Source organism: Callorhinus ursinus, unplaced genomic scaffold (genome assembly GCF_003265705.2).
Source record: "Callorhinus ursinus isolate GAN/ISIS: 27379988/994484 unplaced genomic scaffold, GSC_fseal_2.0 scaffold19, whole genome shotgun sequence".
Classification (NCBI taxonomy): domain Eukaryota; kingdom Metazoa; phylum Chordata; class Mammalia; order Carnivora; family Otariidae; genus Callorhinus; species Callorhinus ursinus.
The window spans coordinates 1,329,576-1,353,793 of NW_027397081.1; the positions used below are offsets into that span (position 1 = coordinate 1,329,576).

A 24,218-nucleotide genomic window follows, 5' to 3' on the forward strand; every position below is an offset into this window, starting at 1 on the left:
CCCACGTGCGGCCCCGGCGCTGCGGCTCCGGAGGCTCCGCGCCCGCCCGCTCGCCAGCTCGGGACGAGCCGTGGCCGCCCTCCGTCCGCGCGGCTGACCTGCGTCGCTCGCTTTGCCCGGCGTGGATTTTCCTGTTTAGCCCCCGCTCGGCAGGGTGATGGGACACGGTGGTCGTCTGTGTCACTGCTCTTAGCCTCGTGTCTTCACGGGCCCTCCGTGGGGTCCCAAATGGTAGGATTTCTCCGTATTTTTTTTTTAAGATTTTATTTATTTATTCATGAGAGACAGAGGGAGAGAGAGAGAGAGAGGCAGAGGGAGAAGCAGGCTCCCACGGAGCAGGGATCCCGATGCGGGACTCGATCCCAGGACGCCGGGATCATGACCCGAGCCGAAGGCAGACGCCCAACCATCTGAGCCACCCAGGCGCCCTCTCCGTATTTCTTTGGCTGAGTAATACTGTGTTGTGATGCGCACACACGTATCTCACCTTTATCCACTCGTGTATTGGCGGACGTTTAGGTTGTTACTCGCAGATTTGCGTGCTTTCCTTAGGTTTTCTTCATAACTTTCTTTTCTCGAGCTGACTTGATGGTAAATGCAGTGTATAGTGCGTATGACCTGTGAAATCTGTGTTCAGCGCCTGTTCATGGGATGCGTAAGGTCATTAGCAGGCTGTTGGCAGTGATGTTTCTGGGGAGTCAAAAGTTGTAAGGAGATTTTCAGCTAAGCACGGGAGTGTTGGTGTGTCTGACGCCCATGTTGTTCAAGGGTCACCGGTATTCCCACAAGTGGAATTGCTGGATCATACGGTAGTTTTATTTTTTAATTTTTTAAGGATCCTCTATACTCTTTTCCGGAGCGACTGCACCAGTCTGCATTCCCACCAACAGTGCCCGAGGGTCCCCTTCATCCATGCCCTTGCTGTCTCATCTTTGTGACAAAAGCCTTTCTAACAGACATGGGGTAGTAACTCATTGTGGTTTTAATATGCATGCCCATAATGACTAGTGATATGAAACATCTTTTCATGTACCTGTTGACTTTTCATATATATTCTTTGGAGAAGTGTCTATTCAGTCCTTTGTCCATTTTTTAATTGGGTTATTTGTTTCCATGTTGTTTGTTGAGTTGTATGAGTTTTTTATATATTTTGGATATTAACCCCTTATCAGGCATATGGTTTGCAATTTTTATCCCCATTCCATAGGTTGTCTTTTCACTTTATTTTGATATGCACAAGCTTTTCAGTGTGATGTACTCCCACTTATTTTTGATTTTGTTGCTTATGCTTTCAGTGTTAGAGCCAAAAATCATCATGAAGACCTTCTCAGGGAGTTTTATTCCTGTTTTCTTTTAGGAATTTCATGACTTCAGGTCTTACACTTAAGTTGTTAATCAATTCTGAGGTAATTTTTGTGAGTGGTGTACGATCAGGGTCCAGTTTCATTCTTTTCCATGTGAATATCCAGTTATCCCAGCACCATTTATTGAAGAGACTGTCTTTTCTCCATTGAGTGTTGTTTGAAGAAGAAGAAGAACTTCTCTTACACAACTGCAACTGCTTCTTGTAGGCCTAAGGAAGAGGAGCCCACCACACCTGGACATTTGACCGGATAGGATCTCACTACATCTATGGAATTCTCTGGGGGAAAAAAAAATGGAAGACCGTATGGTATTCACTCATTAAGCTTATTACTCACACAATATTTAATGATCACTTAAAATAAGCCAGGAACTGTGCTGGGTTTAGGGATATAAAAGTCAGGCGTGACTCCTTTATTCATGAATCTTACAGAAGGGGGGGAAGGATACATGGGGCACACTTGCATTTAAGCGAATTTTAGGAACAAAGGGCCAATAATCTATGCTTATCAGTGATATTAAAGAGATGATTTCCAGGGTCATGGAGACCGTTTTCTTCACTGTCTTTTTTGATCAGTACCTACTGCCACCACCGTACCTCTATGGTCAACGTGAACCATTCCAGTTACTCACAGAAGGGGCATCACTGCCCACAAGCAGTACATAAGCATCGCGTTAGGTGGTTTTAATCTTTTCTGTTGCTAACACATGGACAATACATTAGTTTCCATCAAGAAGGCACCTACCATGGAGAAGCAAAGTACGACACAGTATTGTGGTTCTTTTTGTGTAGAATTTTAATGAGAATAATGAGAAGGAAGGGGAGGCATGAAGCATTTACCTTAAGCAGAAACTCATATATTCTGGTTTCAAATCCAAAGACACCCAATAACTTTAGGTAAGACAATTTCCTTTAGGGCGCCTGGGTGGCTCAGTTGGTTAAGCAACTGCCTTCGGCTCAGGTCATGATCCTGGAGTCCCGGGATCGAGTCCCACATCGGGCTCCCTGCTCAGCAGGGGGTCTGCTTCTCCTTCTGACCCTCTTCCCTCTCATGTTCTCTATCTCTCATTCTCTCTCTCTCGAATAAATAAATAAAATCTTAAAAAAAAAAAAAAGAAAAAGAAAAAAAAGACAATTTCCTTTATCCTTCATTTTATCCTACTGTTATATAGAAGGATATAGAAAAAAAACAACTAAATATCCATCTAACACAGCAGTGGACGTGTATTCATACCAGACAGGGCACTAAGCAAAAGGACTGAGCCAAAGCTCTGCCCTCTACTTAACATCTTGATTACACACGTATCCCTTAGCTTTTGAAGGTTATAGGATGAAGTGATGAAAAAGACATTTTAAAATATTCCATCTGAATCAAGGCAGCCAAAAATGGTCCTTTAAAATGTGTTAATTTATATATTCTGTACACAGTTTATTTTTTCTTAACACCTCTTTAAAATAGGGCATTGGCACTTGCCAGAAAAAGAAGCAACACAAAAATTAAACGATTTATGGGATGCCACATAGAATTTTGGTCCCGGATCTACATAAATGCTCCTTTCCACACATTTATGTTCAAAACAACCTTGCAGGCCAACATTTTATGAAATATCTCCATACACATAAAACAGAGAAAGAAAACTCTTAAGGGAACAGTAGAAATGAGATGCTAGAACATGACTTTCTTTCACACAAGTCCACAATGCTCCTAGTGTTTGAGAGGCCCGGCAGCGCAGAACTATGTAACACATGCCATGTGTCCCTACATCCTAAAGCAGCGTGCTAGAGCACATCACCTGCAGCCCGACTGTGGCCGTGGTTCACTCTGGGACCCCAACACGGAGTAGCCACCATCTGGGGCACTGCCTCCCGTTATGGTGAAGGGAACAGAAAACGTGAATCCCATGCTGGCTGTTCAAGGTCCTGCTCTGAAGTGACACCACTTCTGTTTAAGTCCTATGGCTACCCCTGAATTCATCAACACCTGAATGTACAACCCTGCAGAGAGAGGCTCCAAATAAAAATACAGTCTACAACAATATGGGGTTGGAATGAGATTTTATTCAGGATCCAGGGAAGAATGAGTTTACATAGTTTTGAAGGAGCAGTAGAGAAAAGCAAAGCCCCAGCCTCAGAGAACCCCTCCAAGTCTGAGCCTTCTTCAGCTCTGGAACCCCGTTCCTAGCCAAGATGACCTCCAACTGTTACAGCATATTTTTAAAGTAAAAAACCCAAATCAACTGTTCTTTGCATTTCTGATTTTATAGTCCTTAATTCTCCTTGAGGCAGTGAGAATGACAGACTGTATATATGGTCGTGAGCAAGAATGTGCAGAAAAGAAAAGCACACAAAAAATTTTTTCACAATATTTTCTCTCCACAGGCCAAAAAACAGGCAATTCTCAGACAAACTTCAGTGAGTTCTTCAACATTCCATCTGTAGCCCAGGCTTCCATCGCACAGGTTCCAGGTAGAACCCACATGCAGGCCCAGCTACGTAACCTGGGGGGCCCAGAGCGGTATGAAAATGTGGAGTCCCTTGTTCAAAACTCCCTGAATGCCCTGTGAGAGCCGACCACTGAACCCTTCCAAGCACAAGGCTGTGTGCAAGCCACCACAGGGACCACGCGCCCAGGAGGCCAGCGCTGCGCACACCTGAGAAGCAAGACAGAGCATCCAGTGGAGCTCGAAGTCTGCACATCACGGAGTGCCCCGTGCTCACGACAAGTCATTCCCTCCTATCCCAGAGACACAGCGAGGTCTTCCCGCTGGCTTAGGCAGTCGGGAATTGCCACCACAGTCTCCTGCACCAGGCTTCACTCTTGATCTCTCAGCCAGGTTCAAACAACTTTGGAGAGAAGTCTGTCGTCTGGGGAATAAGACTGCCTGCCAAATATCACAATCAACTGTCAAATGAAGGATAAATACAACTCTGTTACGTTAAGCCAGTTGCCATACCTTGAGTGCGTATGTCAGGACAGGGCAATGTACAGTAACATACCACACCAAAATCTCGTTATCTTATAACACAAATGTATTTCTTGTTTATGATATACCATCAAGATCACTACACTCATCATAGCCAGCTACTCAGGGGGCTAGGCTGATCAAACCCCCATCTTGACTTCCACCTCCATGATCACCACAGCACTGGAAAAGAACCGTGGTAAATTATACACTGGCTTTTACAGTTCTGTGTATATGTGATATATCACTTATTACATTTCAGAGGATAGCAAGTCAAATGGTCATGCCCATCTTCAAAGACAGCAGAGGCCATACTGTTGCGTCCAACGTGTAAAGAAGTTGTCAGCAGAGGAGATGACTATTAAACTTAGTCCAAAGCCCCCTCAACATCTTTTCTAAGCTTTGTTGGAATACATTATACCAGAAGTAATTTGCAACATGTTGCCTGTTTAACTGTGGACCTATGTAATGCTTTTATCCATGTTTAAAAAAGGAAGGAATCTGATCAAAGGCAAATCATCTCGTAATTAGCCAAGGAAAAAGTTTTCAGGACTTTCAAATGTTAACTGTTTTTCTCATCTAGGAAATGCTATAAAGCTCAAATTAGTTAGGAATGACTTATACATTTTTTTGTTTTAAACACCTAAGAGATGCTTTTCATGTATGTATATTGCCATATTCTTAATGCTTTGAATGACAACATCCAATTCTGCACCTATACCCTCTGGTACTGCTTTTTAACCTTCCTGGAATCCATTTTCTAAAAAATAAAGACATTTTCAGATCTGAAAAAAGAGTGAATAACTTCAGTCCAACTATGTGCCAAGAATGGGGAAATCCAGACATATTTGGCAAATGAGAACAAGGACTCCCATGTGAATACAGATGTTGGTGCTTGGAAGAAGGATGCTGCCATATAGAAAGTACAATTTGTACAGAACAAGTAGGCAGCAGACAGCAGAGAAGCAGATTGGCAGGCTCGTGAGCTGGAGAGCCCTAGTTCACCTTGGTAACATACCAGTAAAACTGTCCCCAGTGAGAAGTAGAAGGTAGACCATGAGCCTAGTGAGACCCCAACTCTATGGGAAGTAGATGGAGACAGAGTGATATGTGCTGGATACAGTTATCTACCTTTAGCAAGATCTTATAACAAAGAGGGGAGCTCAGATGAGAACTGGCTGCTGTTCTGGAAGAGGTAAAGGGTACTAAGGAATTCTACAGATCAAGGTCCTTTTAAAGTGAGAAAAACTGACTGCTCCTAGACCCAAGGTCTAGGTAATAACTTTTCCTAAAAGTTTTAAGTGACAAAGGCACTAAAAGGTCTCTCGGTTCAAAAAAAGTGATACAACCTTTCTGCAGAGATCAGATTAAGGGTTTTAACCTTGCATCCAAACTTACTGTTTCAGAGAGCTTTCAGATAGCCATCATTCACTGAGAGAGAGGGGCATGTACATGAGGGAGCAGAGATGAATCATTCTTGAGAATTATATATGGGAAAGAGCTGTGGGATTCACAATACAGGAACTAGAAGCACATATCAGCCAAGTTTTTAAGGTAATTATATTGTTAAAGAAACCATACATCCCAATTAAAAAAAGACTTTGAGCCTTAAAATAAGCAAGCTCTCAGAGTGTCCCCAGCAGGAAGCCCAGATAAGCTATCTTTCTGGTTTACACGTTGCTGGACCATGAGGAGCCACATTTGAACCCGAAGGCAAGGACTGCATCACATGGAGATCTTAAATCCCTCTCCTTTCTCTAATAAAGGACTGCCCCCACATGTGCATTCATTGACTTCACGGCCCCGTTCCAGGCAAGAACATGAGACACATCATGGGGGTAACTTCCATTAGTTTCAGGGAATAAGGGTCTCAATTTCACATTTCATATTTGTTAGACATCTTTAGGGACTAAAGGTGCCAAGATGAAAAGATATGTTAAAAACTTGGTCTCTTTTTCTTTAAATCTGTCCTGAGCTACCCTCTTGAGTAAGTTGATGCTACCAAATTTTTGATGCTCTATTCTCATAGCAACAGGCTGTGATGTCAGAGGGTTATTTTATCACAGAAGTCATCCAAAAAAAGATGCTGGGCTGTGAAGCAGAAAGCTGTGGCTTAATTGCATGTTACTCAACTATCACTTCACATAAATAAAAATGGAAATAGAAAATAAAAGACTCATACTAACAGTTTATGTGGAGATTTTTATTAATAGTTGCCATGGTATGAAGAAGTTTTCCTTTTAGCACTTTACATCAATGGTTATGTGTTTTTAAAAATAATATTACAGGGCATCCAGTTACAAGTCTCAGCAAGACTATCTGCTGCAAATAAAGGTAAGCTACGTCAGGCACACAGGAAAGAAAGCCGCATCAAAGCATTTAAAAGAACAATCAGCATCATTATAGAGGAAAATACTACCTATTACTATGTTTGGAATTTTTTTTTATAGTAAGAACCTTAAAACAGTATCACTAGTATAGTTGATCACACTGAAAGGCAAAATTAAAAGCACTAGCTTTATCAGACAAATGATCATCCCTTAACTTGGTTGGTGTAGGGAAGACAGCACTCTATAAAGCCACCAAAACTCACGTGGCCACGTAAATTCGTGGAGTGGCCTCCGTGTGAGACAGGGTGGGTCCGTCTGGAGGGGCTCAATTAGGCCACAGCAACAAAGAAGCCAAGAGCTCAGTCGTTGAAGACATGTGTTTGCTTGCTCATACTGCACGCCGGTCAGGGTCAGCTGGGGGCTCTGTTCTTTGTCATCAAGGGCAGCCACTACAGAGAACTGTGCTCATTACTACTACGGAGGAACAAGGAAACAGGGCAGGTGATTTTGTGTAGCCCGAGCAGTACTCTTTCTCTTAACTGGAAAGACGTCTGGAAGGTGTGCTCGTCATTAGGACTGCTCTCAAACTTCTGCTCTCTCTCCTTTCATGCACAAGGCCCAGCTGTGCTTACCTGACCCCTGCCGTTAGATGTGACCCTGTGACTTGCTTGGCTAATACAATGTGAATGGAAGTGACAGGCAGAAGCTTCCAGAGCCCGTGAGTGCTCTGCCACATGGTTTCTTCTCCCTCAATACCAAGATGTTTGTCAATTAAACCTGTATATAAGCAAATACAAACCAAAGCTCAATAAATACAATTTTTACCAAGAAGTATAAAAACATCCATACTTTAAAAAAAAAATTCTCCCCTCGTGCCTGGCTGGCTCATTCAGTTAAGCATCTGTCTTTGGCTCAGGTCATGATCCCAGAGTCCTGGGGTCGAGTCCCGCATCCGGGCTCCCTGCTCAGTGGGGAGTCTGCTTCTCTGTCTTCCTCTGCCTCTCCACCCCCTGTTCGTATTCTCTCTCTCCCTCTCAAATAAATAAAATCTTTAAAAAAAATAACTTCTCCCAAGACTGGTGTTCATCTTTAAAGAGAATAGGTTTAGGGTACTGTCTCTGACATACCTCCCATAATTCTTGCCATTAATATTATGTTTAAAAAGAAAAACACCAGCATTCAAATAAATAGTACTTAAAATTTGATAGAAGATTCAAAATATTTAAATTATTTAATCATAATGTCTTTTTTTTTTTTTAATGAAACACAAGTATTACCTGCAAGGAACTCCACACTTTTTGCTCTCCTCTAATGTCTGTTTCTGAGTCTCTCTGTGACTGGAGACTGGGGAAAATCATACCCACATTATCACATTTCTGGTCTCTTCCCCCACCTCCTCTACTCTGCCCAGGATTCATGGGGGCAAGAGGGGCACTGAAGTGCAGACCGAAGAATTATCTTCGGCTGTGTGTTATAAACCGAGAAACACTAACTTCCCTGCTTACAAAGCTCCTTCTCTCTCCCTATAATTTTCAGTGCAACTGACTGCAGAAGGACTGGCTCCGTGTGCCAGGAGTAATGGTTAGCGACCATTCACTACTTATGAACGGTCAGAAGAAACAGAATTCCTTTTGTCCTATTGGCGTAAATATATGTAAGTATTAAATGTCCTATTAGGATATATCTTTCATTGTGCTGGTGGCTGAACTCTGTAAATGCCATGCTTTGGCAAGTCTGAAGAAGGGGCTCTGAAAACACCTGTCATGCACAGCCCCCCACTGTCTAAGAAGAGTAACTAGAGGATTACTGCTTTACTATGAAAAATTCTATAACAGTCCTGTGGCATTTTTCCCTTAAACTGAGTCAGTGTAAGGAGTATATTTAATAAGGGGAACAATTTTTATAACCAACATGATAATGTAATTTGCCCAATCTTGGTCAAACATAATGGATCGAACAGAACAAACTTTTTTCCTCTAGTCACTTTCATAGAACAGACGCAGATCTGTTAGAGATCACCTGGAACAGTGGATCCCTGCGGACACTGAAGCCCTTTTCAGAGGTTTGGGAGGTCACAGTATTTTCACAGGCTAACACATTTTCACTGATCATGCAAAAGCACTGGCGTCTGTGGAAGGCAGAATTCTCAACTGGCGCAAGGTTTCCACACGCCGTGTAACCCTCTAACCTTGAGTGGGGGTGACACCTGTGAACAGGGAGAGAGGAAGGAGCTATATTAGCAGGGAAGTTAGTGTTTGTTGGTTTGTCACTCCCATACTGAATTTACCACTCAGTTGACTTAATAAAGAAGGTTATCCACCAGGCCTGGTCGAATCAGGTGAACCCCGAGAGGGAATAGGGCCTTTCCTGTTGCAAGAGGTTGGAGACCCAAGGTTGAACTGGTGTGTGGGGGAGTGTACTGCCGGTGCTGCAACAGAGAGGTGAGGAACGTGGGGGCCTTGACCTGCTCAAGGTCACCGCAGTTGACAGCCTGCAAAGAAATGGGGACTGGAGTCTTGTACCTGCAAGGAATTTAATTCTGCATCCACGATAGGAGCTGGGAAGGGGAGCCTAAGCTCCCGACGACTCAGCCCACCAGCATCCTGACCTAAGTCACACAAGACCCTTGGCGGACAACCCGGCATGCGGTTTCCCATGACTGATGGGCAGGACCTCACGCTGATGGCGGGGTGTTGCTTTCAGGCAATAAGTTTGTAGAACTCTGTGATGAACGCTAGCACAGATCCAGGCCAGGACACAACACTGTTCCAGTGCTCACCCGTTCTTTACCTCCGTGTGCGCACAGGACAGTGTCCTTCATAAAGGAGTAGATACTATCGACTTTCCCAAATCCCAGAGCTTGAGAGCAAGTCATTTCACCGTTCTGAGGGATGCAATGCAAGGCACACAAAGTACTCGGGCGGCATGTGGAGGCACAATGGCTGCCTTCCAGGAAAGACCCGTGTGACCGGAGTCGTGGTCTAAACTAGCAGCTGGTTTCATACAAGACCACGTTCACCTGGAAGGACAAAAACTATGATTATGCAGACACGGGGTATGTGGCAGACATTTTTCTCAAAAATGAATGAAATAAGGCTATCATTTCAGGGAAAATAACTGACACTCTTTGTTGCCAAACTTGCATGCAAGAATTAGAATTTTGGAAAATTTAAATTCTCTGATGTAAGCCTGACAACCTCTTCAGGCATAAAGACTTACGAGATCAGTGGTATACTGATGAATGTGATTTTTAAAATATTGCATAATGAAATGTATCCACATTTGGAAGATCCTCATAGCTCAGTGAACCAGTATTTTCCAAAGGACCAATGCGTGATGTTAGGAAACTGTGCATGGGTCAAAGATCCATTCAGGGTGCAAGATAACCAATGGTTTTTAATGTAGCTGAGTATGAAATGTTGGATCACTAATATGGTTCCAGATTCCAAACTGCAACTAGCCTTTAAGAAACTACCACGTGTGGAATTTTAGTAACAACGGGTAATATTCACAATGATCTGAAAAGGCTGTTAAAGTTCTTTCCCATTTTCTAACTGCACGTCTGTGTGAGGCCAGGTTTTTCCGGGTACTTCAGTGGGTCAACTTATTGCAAGAGACAGGATGAAGAATGTGAAATGTCAGTCTTCTGACCAAATTTGTTTGTGTTGGGAATTATAATTATTTTTTAAAAATATTTTATTTATTTTGAGAGGGAATGAGTGCAAGGGGAGAGGGGCAGAGGGGGAAGGAGAGGGACAAGAGAACTATATGCTGGGCTGTGGAGCCGGACATGGGGCTCGGCCCCGTGACCCTGGGCTCAAGACCTGAGTAGAAACCAACAGTCAGGGCTTAGCTGCCTGAGCCACCCAGGAGCCTAGGATGTATTAATTACCTTTATAAAAACATGTCATTTATGTTAATAAGTCATGGACTTATCATTTTTAAGTACATGAATATGTTTTAAAAGGTCTCATGACTACTACAGTAAATATTGATAGAAATAATGCACAAAAAATCTTTTTGGAATCTTCAATAATTTTTTAAAGCATAAAGAAGGCCCGACACCAAAATGTTTGAGATATGCCAATACAGATCAAAATCAGGAAAGTTTGGCTCAGAAAGGTTTTGTCCCTTGTTCTCCAGCTTATATTTCCTATTTTCATGCCACCTGCTAACCAACCTCTAAGCCAACATCCTACATTAAATTAAGAAACAAAACAAAACAAACAGCCACCCTACTGCTGATAACAATTACTCTGTTGGTTAGACTGGCTTAACTTACTATAAAAAACAAAAACCACATACATATGCTGTAAAATGGCCCAAACACAATAAAGGTTATTTCTTGCTTATTTAACAGCTGCTGGCCCTGCTCCACACTGAGTCGGGAGCCCCGCGTCCTACACATTTATGGTTGTCATCTCTTCTTGTTTCGTATCCAGCTTGCAAAAGATGAAGGTACACTCACTTCCTTCAAACCCTGTCTTCTAAGTGGGACACATTACTTCTGCTTACATCCTACTGGGGAGAATGAGTTAATGGCCACACCTGGAGAGTAGCCACTGAGATACTGGTGGATGTCTGGCTGTCTACCACTGTGATATAGTGCCTAGAGATCAGTTTGCAATTCGGTTTGGATATCAATCTTGGTTCTACAACTAATTATCTCTGTGGCTCTGCATAAGTTAGTTATATCTGAGATTCCTTCTGATTTATTGAAGCTTCATGAATACAGAGACCTAATCTGTCTTCTTTCCACTCTTTGCCTAATTTTAGGTACCCAGCAGTGACATACAAAATTCCTACCCTCATTAAGTTTACGTGTCAACTGGAGTTTCTATGTTTCTTTTTCTTTTTTAAAGATTTTATTTATTTATTTGAGAGAGAGAGAATGAGAGAGAGAGAGCACGAGAGGGAAGAGGGTCAGAGGGAGAAGCAGACTCCCCGCTGAGCAGGGAGCCCGATGCGGGACTCGATCCCGGGACTCCAGGACCATGACCTGAGCCGAAGGCAGTCGCTTAACCAACCGAGCCACCCAGGCGCCCGGAGTTTCTATGTTTCTTAATGTCTGAGTTACACTATATTCGGACACTCAAATGTCATATCTTGAGGAAGTCCAAAGCCCACCTAAGGGTCCTAAAAATTCCTGGGAGGATAACATTCACAGGATCTCATCTGCTCCCAGACTCCTGTTCCTACCTGTGCCGCCTTCATCCTTATCACATTGTTCTGGACGCTAAATACAACATTTCACACATTTCCACCAAAGCAACTCAGCTAGACCAAGCATTTGTGAGTATAGGTGGCTTTCCTGAAGACTTTGTTGAGGGTCAGAATGCCCACTGCAGAGCAAAAATCTCTGGATCCATATTTAGCCATCTTTGCTTTCAAAGTCCATCTTGGCTATACCCAGTCATCTTGGGTTCCTGTTTGGATTTTTTTCCCATCCAGGGGCCAGCATCCCAATTTACGCACTCCTCTCTCCCACTTCGTGGATTATTTCAAGTTTAAATGAATTTAAATTCATTTCCCTTTACAATTCACAGCGGTTCCACTTTTAGTTCACCCCCAAATCTTACTCAAGATGCTCAGCAGATAAAAAGACCCTCTTTCCACTGATAAGAGAATATAATTTTACGAGGAAGTTGTGGTTACTGAATGCAAATTAAAAAAAATCTATGTTTGAGTTCCTGAGGATGAAGGTCAAACCAGGGGCAAGATGACGCCCGACTACACTACAAAACCCTTGAAGGGCAGGGCCTGTGTCTCCAGGGCCTAGTCCGTTCCTGGGCACCCAGCAGCACGCAGCAAATTTTAGATGATTTTTGAATTCAGAATATCAGAGTGAACGGCCAGCAGTTTAGTAGTTTACGGCGAAGAAAATGAAAGAGCCCGGTTTCATTCCTGTATTTCTTCAGTACTGGCTATCGGGTTGTGCTTGTTATAAGACAAGCTAACAGGCATCACTGTACGTTTGGGTTCTTTCACAAGTGTGGCTGCGTGTTCGGGTAAGGGTCGCGATGAAAAACCGCCGGCTGCATTTTTGGTAGTAAAGTAGCAAAGGGAAAGGGACTGGCGGGAAGTGAAGCACCACAGAGCGGGGCCGGGGAGACGGAGCCGGAGAATTAACACTGCTCTGGAGCAGCCTCTTCGGAGAGCCATCTCTCGAGCTCCGCCCGGCAACCTGGCCGCACCGGTCCGTTTCGCAGATGCGGAGCCTGGCGCCGCCGGCTGCAGGGGCAGCGGGAGCCCCAGGGCCCAGCCCTCCGGACTCCGGGGCACGCGGCTCCACCGCCTGGATCGCTCCCCACAGCCCGCTACGAGAAATCCGCAGAAAGAATAAACGGCAGGCTTTGCGACTGACAAACAGCTGCCCGAAGCCCTCGGGAACGACCGCGGCGGCGGCAGCCGCGCCCCGGCCTCCCGGCGGCCGCCGGCCTCCGAGGACTGTGCGTGCGCGTGCCCGAGCGCTGACGTCCGCGGCGCGCGCGCGGCCGCGCCGACGTCGGGCTCCGTCGCCAGGGCGACGGCGCTGGCAACCGCGAGGGCTTGCGGGCCGGCCGGCGGGCTGCGCGTGAGCGCCGGGGTGGGCTCCGGCGTCGGCGGCGGCGGGCCGCTGTCTTGCTCCGTCCCGGCCGCCGCCATGGCGGGCGGCAGCGGCGACGTGCGGAAGGCCTTCCTCTTCACCACGACCCAGAATTACTTCGGACTGGTGTCGGAGCCCCGGGACCAGACGCTGACGTACAGCTGCCCTGAAGTCAACAACTTCCTGGACGACGGCAACCAGATGCTCCTCCGGGTGCAGGGCACCGACGCCGGCGTCTCCTTCTCCAACGCGGTACGGGCGCCGCGCGCCGCCACCTCCCCCCCCCGCGCCCCCCCGCCCCCCCCGGGCCCCCCCCCAGTCCCCCGCCACCCCCCCCCCGGGGCCCCCCAGCGGGCCCTCCCCTCCTCCGGTGTCCTCCCCTCCGGGGTCCTCCCCTCCTCCGGTCCTCCCCTCCTCCGGTCCTCCCCTCCGGGGTCCTCCCCTCCTCCGGGCCCTCCCCTCCTCCGGGCCCTCCCCTCCTCCGGGGCCCTCCCCTCCGGGGTCCTCCCCGGGCTGAATCCCCTCGGGTGCTCCCCCGCGGGCCCCCGCCGCAGCCGGCCCTCCCTCGTCCCCAAGCCCCCGGGCGTGGGCCCCTCCCGGTACCCCCCGCAACGCTGATCTGCACCCGCGCACCTGAGCAGAGCACCTCTGTGCTCCCCTAGTTTTGCTTTGCTCTTGAAACACTACAACTAAAAAGATCTCTGTCTTATCAAGAAAGTTTTTCTCGTCCCTCTGAGGTTCTTTGAGGCAAATTGTCGTGGTTCTTTTTTGGGGTGTGCGCTGAGCTTAAATGGCCTCGAGGGAAAGGTTGGTTAGGACTTCGGATCTTTTAGGAAATGATAGAATACGGTCTGGATTCTTTGTGGAGGGGCAGCGTGGTTGGCTCCCTGACGCTGGGCGCTGCTGCCGGCTCGGGCGGGAGGCCGAAGGAGCGGTTCCGTGTCCAGCCCCGGCTTTCGCGCGAGGAAGCCTGCGGGTGGTCCGCGGAAGAGTGGCCCCAGGCATTGCAGGGAAGACCAGCTCTAAAACGTCTTCCTCTCCCGTTGGCCCGCATCCGAGGGTCCGGCAGAGGCTTCACACACCGCAAACCTGGAGTGCATTTTTGTTCCATGAGCCCTTCACCCCCTTCACTCGGAACCTGTAGTCTTGGATGTCGTTTGATTCTCTTCAGTAAGCTTTGATTTTGAGCTCAGCACGTGCAGGGCATTGCTAGTAGGCTCCGTGCGTTTAGAAGGCAGTGTCAGGCACTGCTGTGCGCCCCTCGTGCGCATGGGCTCATTCACCGTTACGCACAGCACTGTAGAGAGGGATTGTCTTTATTTCCATTTTATGACAAAAGAAGGAAGGCACAAAGGTCCCTGCCAAGTGCTAGCCACTCCACTGCTCTAACTGTGCTAGAATTCAGAGTGGGGGTCTCTGCCTCTGCCTTCCAGAGCCGCCTCCAGTGGCCTGAGGTGACCTACACCACTCAACAAACTACAAAATCAAGGTGCACTGTGGTAAATGCCGCTGAGAGTTTAAATAGAGTGTAGTCCAGGGAAAACAGGATGAGGAAGGGTTTGGATTGCTGAAAATGTATCTTGGGTTGGGTACTGAAAATGGACGTGCTAACTTTTTTTTTTTTTTGGGAGTGAGAGAGAGCACGAGAACAGGGTGAAGGGCAGAGGGAGCGGGAGACTCCCCACTGAGCAGGGACTCCCCGATGTGGAACTCAATCCCAGAACCCTGAGATCATCACCTGAGCCAAAGGCTTAACCGCTGAGCCACCTGACTTCACCCATGCTTCAGGTGTCCTGAAGCAGTAACTCTTTCAAGCTGATGCTGTTGCTACTAGAGCCCAGCAAAATATATAGTCATATGCCACACTACGGACTTTGAGTTATGCTTGAAGTGTTTTGTGGTGTACTGTAGATGTCTGACGGTCAACATGACTTAATAAGTCCATAAATATTGAGTACTTACGAGGGGCCTGGCACCGTACAGGGTGCTTGCAATAAAGCTATGAGTAGGGCAGAAATTGTCTTCAAGGAGTAGAGTTTGAGTGCACAAAGATTGGCTACACGTGTGCATGCAGATACATACATGTAACATAATTTTGGACATTGATAAGTGCGGTTAGGATCCAAATAGAAGGGCGCCTGGGTGTCTCCGTCTGTTGGGTGACTGACTTCGGCTCAGGTCATGATCCCAGAGTCCTGGGATCAAGTCCAGCATCAGGCTCCCTGCTCAGTGGGGCGGAGTCTGCCTCTCCCTCTGCTGCTCCCCCTGCTTGTGCTCTCTCTCTCTCAAATAAAAATCTTAAAAAAAAAAATCAAAATAGAGTAATATTAAAGTACTGATGGGGGTGGGCTGGGGAAGTGCATTAAAATGGAGGGGGAGGGACTACCTGTCTGGATTAGTGAGCTTTGAAGTGAGATTTGGTTGATGAGCTGTAGGCAGACAGAAGATTTAGAGGAAGAGTGTTCTAAGCAGAAGATAAGCACCGAGGCCCTGAGCTGGTCTCACTTAGATTTCAAGGGCCAGGCAAATAAAATCAGCGATTGCAGAAGTTGAATGGATGACTGGACAGTGTGGAAGATGACAGCATGGGCTAATCACCTAGAACCTTGGACCCCATTAGGTTGGAGCAGAAGGCCCGTTGGTGATCTCAAGACAGGTGCTTTAGGAAAGAGGTTGGCAACCCTCTCCTGTGGTGGGCCAGATGATACGTATTTCAGGCTTTGTAGGCGGTAAGGTCTCTGCTGAAGCTACAGCTCTGCTGTTGTGTTATGGAAGCAGTCCTAGATAATGTTTAAATGAAGATGATTGTGTTCTAATAAACTTTATTTATGGGGGCGCCTGGGTGGCTCAGTCAGTGAAGCGTCTGCCTTCGGCTCAGGTCATGATCCCCGGGTCCTGGGATCGAGTCCCACATCGGGCTCCCTGCTCAGCGGGAAGCCTGCTTCTCCCTCTCCCACTCCCCCTGCTTGTGTTCCTGCTCTCGCTGTCTCTGTCAAATAAATAAATAAAAAAAATCTTTAAAAAAAACAAACTTTATTTATGGGCACTGATAATTGAATTTCATGTAATTTTTATTTGTCACGAAATGTTATTTTGATTTTTTTTTTAAAGATTTTATTTTTAAGTAATCTCTACACCCAGCGTGGGGCTCGAACCCACAACCCCCAGATCAAGAATAGCAAGCTCTCTCATCTGAGCCAGCCAGGCGCCCCTCTTCATTTTTTAAAAACCTAGCTTGTGGGCTGTACAAAAACAGGCAGCAGGTTGTGGTAGGCTGATGCCTGATGGATCCCAGTAGGTGTTAAGAGTTATTTTACAGCCTCAAAAAATAAAATCTTTGTACTCTGAATTAATAGCTATCAAAATTGCGTCAGTTAAGGGAAAATCGTAGTTGTCACTGATAGGGAAACTGGCAGGAGAGGCAGCTGGGAGTGCTGGTTCTGTTTTCCTTTTCTTGGGAATGAGGAGCAGCTGTAGTCAACCGATCCTTTGCTTTAGCTCTGACTTTGCTTAGGACAAAACTCATCATCCTGACTGATGGCCAGGGAGCCTTTGCCAGTGACTGTGGTTACTGTTTTCAAATGATAAAATGTATATTTTCTGAATATTCTTTCTTCAGGTAGGTGGGAGGAAGAGAGTACAGGGGTATGTACTATTTAACATCTAAAGAGTGAATTTTTCAAATCTACGTATCTGTAGCTTGTTTTTCTCGCTTGTAATTGGAATAAAATGATCATACTAGCGATAGAATTTTAGTGTATGCAAATGACATTTTGAGAAATGCAGAGTTTGAGTAAATGCCAGTTCCCTCCTTGTGCCTAAAAAATATAATGATTAGGGTAAAAGAAAAGTAGCATGAAATCTCACTCATCTATAAGGGGTTTTCATGCATAGCAGTGAACTTGTTTGAAAGCTTTTTAATACATATACTTCTCTTTCTGGAAAAAGAAATGAGAGCAACTGTGAAAATGCATACATAATGCAAAAACTTCTTTTGGGTAATACATTTTTCAGCTAATGAACTAATTACTGTGAACTGACCTATTTTACACATGGTTGCTTTAGTGACTTCCAATTTAGCTCATCCAGTTCCAACTTTAAATATTCTAGTTATACAACTTAAATGAAAAAGTTTGATGCTCAAATACTTTAAAGAAAAATTTTTTTACTCAGATAAATAAAGATAAACCTAAGAGATAGGCAACTTAAGTCTGTTTTGGTAGCTTTGAGTTTAAATATGACTTAAACACCTTTTAAAATGCTAGTTTCAGGTAAGAGGGTAATCAACATCCTTGATTTAGACTTTTTGGAATAGAGTGGCGACCTATACTACTAATCAGTTTGTACCTGGGGCACACAACTTTGATCTGTAGTATTAAGTCTGGTTGGAGTGGAGTGGTTAGCAGTATATGTCCACAATATTTATATAGTACTTTCTGTTTATAAGCTACTTGTCACAGTAGCTTTAGGATACAGTCACTTATAAGTGGGGATACATTTTAAAACCCAGATGCTCTTAAGGAGCAGAGATAGATTGGTTGTAATATACTGTGATTATTTTAAAGTAACTATTTTTTTCCAAGGGATAAAAAATACAGTAATAGAACAGTTTTAGGGGAACATTTCTTTCAAATAGTTTCATGAAAGTAACATAAAAATCATTTGTTTATCACTTAGATTGATTTTGCTGACACAAAAGATAAAGTGCTGGTGTTTTTCAAGCTGCGACCTGAAGTAATTACTGATCAGAATCTACATAATAACATTCTTGTTTCATCTATGTTAGAATCACCTATAAATTCTCTTTACCAAGCAGTACGGCAAATATTTGCACCAATGTTGTTAAAGGTAGGTAAATTAAAGGAGCTGTATGGTCATTTTTTTTTAAGCTAGGTATTTGTATAAATGTCTTTATAAACAAAGATAAATATTTGCTGTTAATATCATTAGTATTTGTTTTTTAAATGTTATAAAAATTATAAAAAAATTAAAGTCAGCTTTGTGGACAAATAGAGAAATGGGAGAAAGAGATAAATGTAATCCACATCAGCTCTTAAGTTGCTATATAGTAAATTATTTTATAAAGTTTTAACTGTTGAAAGGCCTTTTTTTCCTCCCTTATGAGACAGAGGGCAGTGGCAGGCTTTGAGTGACACAGGTGTATTTCGACTTCTTTCTCTCAACAGTATTTTAAGGAAGCCAGTTTGATTGGAAAAGTTTTGATCAATGTTTGCTCTTGTCTGTTTTTCTTTAGGATCAGGAATGGAGCAGAAACTTTGATCCCAAACTTCAGAATCTTTTGAGTGAACTAGAAACTGGTTTGGGTATAGTTCTACGAAGATCAGACATTAACTCATCAAAATTGAAATTTAAGGAAGATGATACACGAGGTATAGAACCGTAGCTTAGTGAAAGAAAGTCAAAACAGTTTTGTTATTAGTACCTTAGTAAATTAATATATTTTTTCACAGATTTATTTCCACACTTTTGGATCTTCTCTGAGCTTCAGCCTTTTAAATGAATAGATTTACATGGATTTTGAGAGGAAGAAAATGTAATCTTTAACAATGTGCAATTCATGGACATAGAATATAGTTGTCTCTCTATTTGCAGTAGTTATGTTCTGTAAACTCACTGTGAATATTGAATTAGTAAATACTAAACTCTTGGTCCTAGGGGAAAAACAGTTAGGTTCCTGTGAGCCTCTGGTTGTAACATTTTTATCGACTTCTCAACATGTAACCCTATTTTATGTATGTTTCTGTTTTTAATATAATATTTTACATGTGTTTCTGTTTTAATATAATTAATACTTTTTTAATATAGATTGTTGATTACTTAACATAGGCCTCATGGCCAGCAGCACTGTAACTCATGCATGAAGGAAACATCCCTGATACAAGTATCCTCTCTGTGGAGGTCACATCACAGTGTTCTTGTCCTTGGCAACACTGGAAGCACTTCAGCACTATGCTTGGGAGCCATTTTAAACAGAGAAATGACCAATAAAAAGCACAAAAAATGAGGAAAACATCCAGCTGAATGGGTTACAGAAAGGATACTTGTTTATGGTAGGAGATAGGAAACAGAAAGGCAGTGTTACCTTGTTCAGCCTGGGAACGTGTGTGCGGGGCAACTCCCAATTTTTCATTGCTCTGTGCATGTCTGTGGATGACCATGAAAGCATTGCAAGCATTGATTTTAGATTACAAAATAAATGTTAGGAAATGGATGAATTCATAAATCCGCATCCATGAATAAGGAGGACTGACCCTAATTGTCTACTTTGCAAAGATAATTGATTTTTATTTTAAAAATGCATTTTATCTGAAGCTAATTACAATTTTATTCTAGCTATAAATATTACTTATGTGAACAATTAATATGAAGTGAATGACCTACACTAATCATTATTTTACAATATTGGATACAGTTTTATACTTTTTTGAACAGTAAATCAGATGCTTTTTGAATACCATAGACCCAGAAAGAACAGTGCACTTTTCCAGCATGTGATTAAGCAACTAGAAATTGTCCAATTCACTGGGAAATATAAAAACAAATTGAAACAAAAAATTATTTTAATTTGCTTATATTTTGAAATTAAATTGGGGGCGTTGATTGATTAAATTGTCATCATTTCTAATTTGGATGGTATTCCCGAACATGAATCGTGATGGAAGGCCTTGTGTTGGAGAAGCAACCTTCCAGGTAGAAGGTGTAGACTGACCGTGTAGAGACGGATGATATACAAAAACATATGGGAAACATACTGAGCGACAAACCTGTGAAGTATACATTTGGTGTACTGTTAGTTGTTCTTAGTGGATTTAAGGAAGAACTTTCTGTCGATAGAAATTGTAAGGCTGATTTTCCGTACATCTTCATGAGCACAGGAAATAGGCAAAATCAAATGAACCAGATAATTTTCTGGCTTTTCATTTTGTACTGATATTTCTTTTTTTTCCTTCTCGCCTTTTCAGGTATTCTAACACCAAGTGATGAGTTCCAGTTTTGGGTAGAACAAGCTCATCGTGGAAATAAACAGATTAATAAAGAAAGAGCCAGTTATTTTAAAGAATTATTTGAAACAATTGCAAGAGTATGTGATTCCTATATAGTTATGTTTCAGACTTTTGATAAAAGTACTTTAGGATTCAGTTTTCATTAGATTTACCTTTGTTTTGACATTATTACTTGATGGTTGTAAACAAAAAATATCCTTAATACATAACAGGGTTTCCTTGAAGTGCGCACTTAATGTGCATACAACTTAAAAACTGAAACTTTTAAGAAAGTTAGATTCTAATCTGTAGTAAATATTTTTCTCAAAAACATAATTGCTTTTCTGCAGGTACATAGGGAAAAGCAAAAGCCTAATGTACTAACAGAGGTTTATCTACACGGAGGTAATATGTTCTTTTGAAGGAATGTTCAGTTTATTCAAGTTAGCATTTTGAAGTAATCCCAAATATGAAAAGTCTTAGTTTTATACTTGATTGATTATTCTTTGAAATATTCCTAGAGGTTAAATATATAACCACTTTGATATGGTTACAAAAAAGTCTATTCTTTTCAAAATAAATAAATAGTAATTTTTTATTTGTTCCCAGTATTATTTCAATAGTATCATTTTAATGAAATGTTTGAAAAGTTTTAAACTTTTTTTGGTCATAATGATGGAATGTAAAATCACAAACCTTGAGCTGTGATTGCATTACGGGTAACATGCAGTGCAGTCCATGAGTGACGACATACGGGAGCTAGTGTGGGTAATGTCTGTCTGGCATTAGAACCGCCTCCTTTCAGGAGCTGCAAGAAATGAATCCAGACTTCAAGAAAATTAGGTCAAGGGCAAACATGAATGGACTTTGCAATTCTTATGTTTTCTTCTGGCTTTCCTGAAATTTATGTTTGTAAAGGAACTTGTAGGGTATTTGCATAAAGAAGTAACACATTCTCTGGTAGAAAAAGGAAGAGGAAATGATATCGCAGGTGTTAGAATTGTAGCAATTGAAAAGTCTGGAAACAAGTTGACTCTATTGACGAAAGTACAGTTATCATTATGTTTAAAAATGAATGCCTTTTGGTTTTAGGAATTTTATAACTTGGATGGTCTTTCCTTATTGGAGGTGGTTGACTTGGTGGAGACCACTCGGGATGTTGTAGATGATGTGTGGAGACAAACAGAACATGATCACTATCCTGAGTCACGAATGTTACATCTCTTAGATATCATAGGTACTGTTAAAGAAGCAAACTTTTGAAACTTTGGAAACCTGTTCTACTTTGTTTTTCTAGTTTTTCCTTCAAGCCCTTACTGAAAATGCTCCTTAATGTAATAATTGTTGCTTAGAGTAATGCTTAGAGCAAATCATACCGGATTATTTAAATATAAATTTGTATATAGTTGGTTAATTTAAATCATATGTGTCAAATTCTTTGACCATTAATGCAAGTAAATTTGCATAGATTTTTAGTCCCTATACATGTATTAATTTAAACTTTATTTTGTAACGGTCTCAAAAGTCTTTAGTATGTATTGGTTTACTTGTTAGTATTAAAGTGCATATACTTTTTGACCTAGAAAATACCATTCTCTTTATTATTCTTGGGAAATATTAGACAAGTACATAAAGGTATATGTATAAGGATAGTTATTGCTGCATTGTTTGTAATGTAGGAGTAGAGACAAATAGCGATTGAGAATTGGTTATATAATGCTACCTCCATACAGTAGTGTAGCCTTTTGAAAAAATTATATGTATTTTTGCACTTGAGAGATGCACATAATACCTTGAAAGATGCGAAAATACAAAGAAATTATGTGCATGTGTTTTGAAAAATATGTTTCGAGCCTAAGGATATGCATATAGTATTTCATAGATCCTTAGTTTGCTAATTTGTATATTTTTATCATAAGCATGTATTCTGTAATTATTCAGTAAAAATACATTTCCATTAAAAAATTTGCTTTCTCTTTGATTAGGTGGTTCATTTGGAAGATTTGTTCAGAAAAAGTTGGGAACTTTGAATCTGTGGGAAGATCCTTATCATCTCGTGAAAGACAATCTGAAAGCTGGTATTTCAATTTGTGAACAGTGGGTGGCCGCCTGTAATCACCTAACAGGTCAGGCGTGGCAACGCTATGTCCCTCATCCATGGAAAAATGAGAAATACTTCCCTGAAACACTTGACAAACTTGGCAAACGCCTTGAAGAGGTATCATTTGATTACTTGGGTCTTTGACATAAGTATGAAGGAGGTTCAAACCTGTTTGTGAATATATTTTATAATTAGTAAGTAGTACACATCTGATAGGAGTTATTTATGTTTTGGGGAAAGAATAAGAATTAAAGTTCATGTGAGATAATTTTTGGCAGTCATGTGACTGGTGCCCAACTAGCTGCTAGTTTCCACCTGCTTGCTTTTTCTTCGGTGTGTGATTGTTCACCTTGTAAGTTGTGAACTTCTGTTTTGTACTCCTCTGTTGTGAAAAAGATAATCAGCTCCCCGTCCTGGTGTAGAAGTTCTCAGACATTCCCTTGGCTATTGAAATTGTTATGAAGCAGGGACAGCTTTTCAGGGAGTACTCAGTGGAAATACTGATGGAAGAACTGTTTAATTTACATAGGTTACAAGTTTCAGTATAGAACTTAAGCATTTAGCTTGAGGGGCTAGCAAAATGAGAATATGCAAAGATTGCAAAGCTGACTTTTCCCCCTTTGTGCTCATAGTTCCTTGGGGATTTTTTTTAAAACCTTTTTCATTATGAAAAATTTGAAACATGCACAAAAGTGAAATAGTGTAACAAATGCCCGTGTATACGCCACTTGATCTCAGCAGCCACTGGCATTACTCAGTTTCTGTTCCATCTTTGTCTCCCACCTTCCCTTTTTTTGGAGTATTTTTAAAGCCAAGGCAAGAAATCGTATACTTACACCCTGAAAACAACCACAGTACCACCATCACACTCAACAAAATGACAATATTTTCCTAGTATCATTTTGTATTTAACCAATGTTCAGTTGTCCTGACTGTTTCAGAAAATCTTTATAGTTAGTTTACTTGAATCCAGCTGCTTCACAGGTGCTGCTGTGTGATTCCTACCCGATACATCAGGAGGCACACAGCCTCAGTTTCCTACTGGCAGGGAGGTCAGTTTGCTCTTGGCTCTCCTTATGATGCTCTTCCTTCAACTCTTCTAAGTGACTTACCAGCCACTGATGATCGTGAGCAGTTGTGACATAGATTCTCCAGTTCTGTTGTTCTTTCTGTGTTTCTCTTAATGACGGAAGAACTTTTTGTCATCAGTTTTTTAGTTACTGTGAATGGCAGTAGACACAATTACCTTTTTTCTTTGATTTATTACTTGTTAGAACAGTGAACAATAAGTTAGTTTCATAGTAAGTTCTATAGGCAATTAATAAAATGTTTTCTCATTAGTATCATTACGAAGCCATGAGTTTTTATATTTTATGAGTTTCAGTCTATTATGGTTATTGTTATTATCCTCAAATTATTCCATCTTTGGGCAGTGAATGCCCATTTAAGTTGGCTCTTGTGTTATTTTGACATGAATCCAGTATTTTTTGACAACTTCCTTACTTTTAGCGCCCCCCCCCCCCAAAATGTACCAGCCCATCTTGGACATTTTCTGCCTCACTCCTGGAACTAGTCATTTCTCTCAAGAGCCTGGTTCCTTTTAGTGGAAAATGGTATTTAGCAGCAACAATCTGGTTGGGAAAATATTGCCATTGATAACTTAGTTATCAATGCTTTTAGGCCTTCTCAGTAGACAGGGTTGTTACATTGGTATTTTTGTTTTTAGCAAGAAAAGAATCAATAGTATATACTCCTCTTTCCATCTCAAATGAAAGGTTAGAGTGTTTTTACTTAACCTTTATGATTGCCTTTTAATTGTTGGAAATTTTATTTATTTTTAAATTGAAATACCACACATTTTATTCATTTAA

General features: G+C 42.3%; 1 protein-coding gene and 1 long non-coding RNA gene across 5 annotated transcripts in view; both read left to right on the top strand.

The window, feature by feature from the left end:
* The first annotated feature begins 435 nt into the window (after positions 1-435).
* LOC141374518 (uncharacterized) lies at positions 436-5,120 on the top strand. Its single transcript, XR_012381464.1, has 2 exons — positions 436-1,672; positions 3,743-5,120. It is a non-coding gene; the product is annotated as an uncharacterized lncRNA (long non-coding RNA).
* Positions 5,121-13,146: 8,026 nt separating this feature from the next.
* DYNC2H1 (dynein cytoplasmic 2 heavy chain 1) overlaps positions 13,147-24,218 on the top strand; it is a 376,065-nt gene continuing 364,993 nt past the window's right edge. For 2 of the 4 annotated variants that reach the window (XM_025893740.2, XM_025893745.2), the window contains exons 1-6: positions 13,147-13,494; positions 17,920-18,090; positions 18,497-18,632; positions 20,226-20,344; positions 21,339-21,483; positions 22,232-22,464. In XM_025893740.2, the coding sequence (XP_025749525.1) occupies positions 13,300-13,494; positions 17,920-18,090; positions 18,497-18,632; positions 20,226-20,344; positions 21,339-21,483; positions 22,232-22,464 (999 nt within the window). In that variant the 5' untranslated portion in view covers positions 13,147-13,299. The remainder of the gene's footprint in view (positions 13,495-17,919; positions 18,091-18,496; positions 18,633-20,225; positions 20,345-21,338; positions 21,484-22,231; positions 22,465-24,218) is intronic. The other 2 variants (XM_073903659.1, XM_073903658.1) reach the window with 1 other exon arrangement.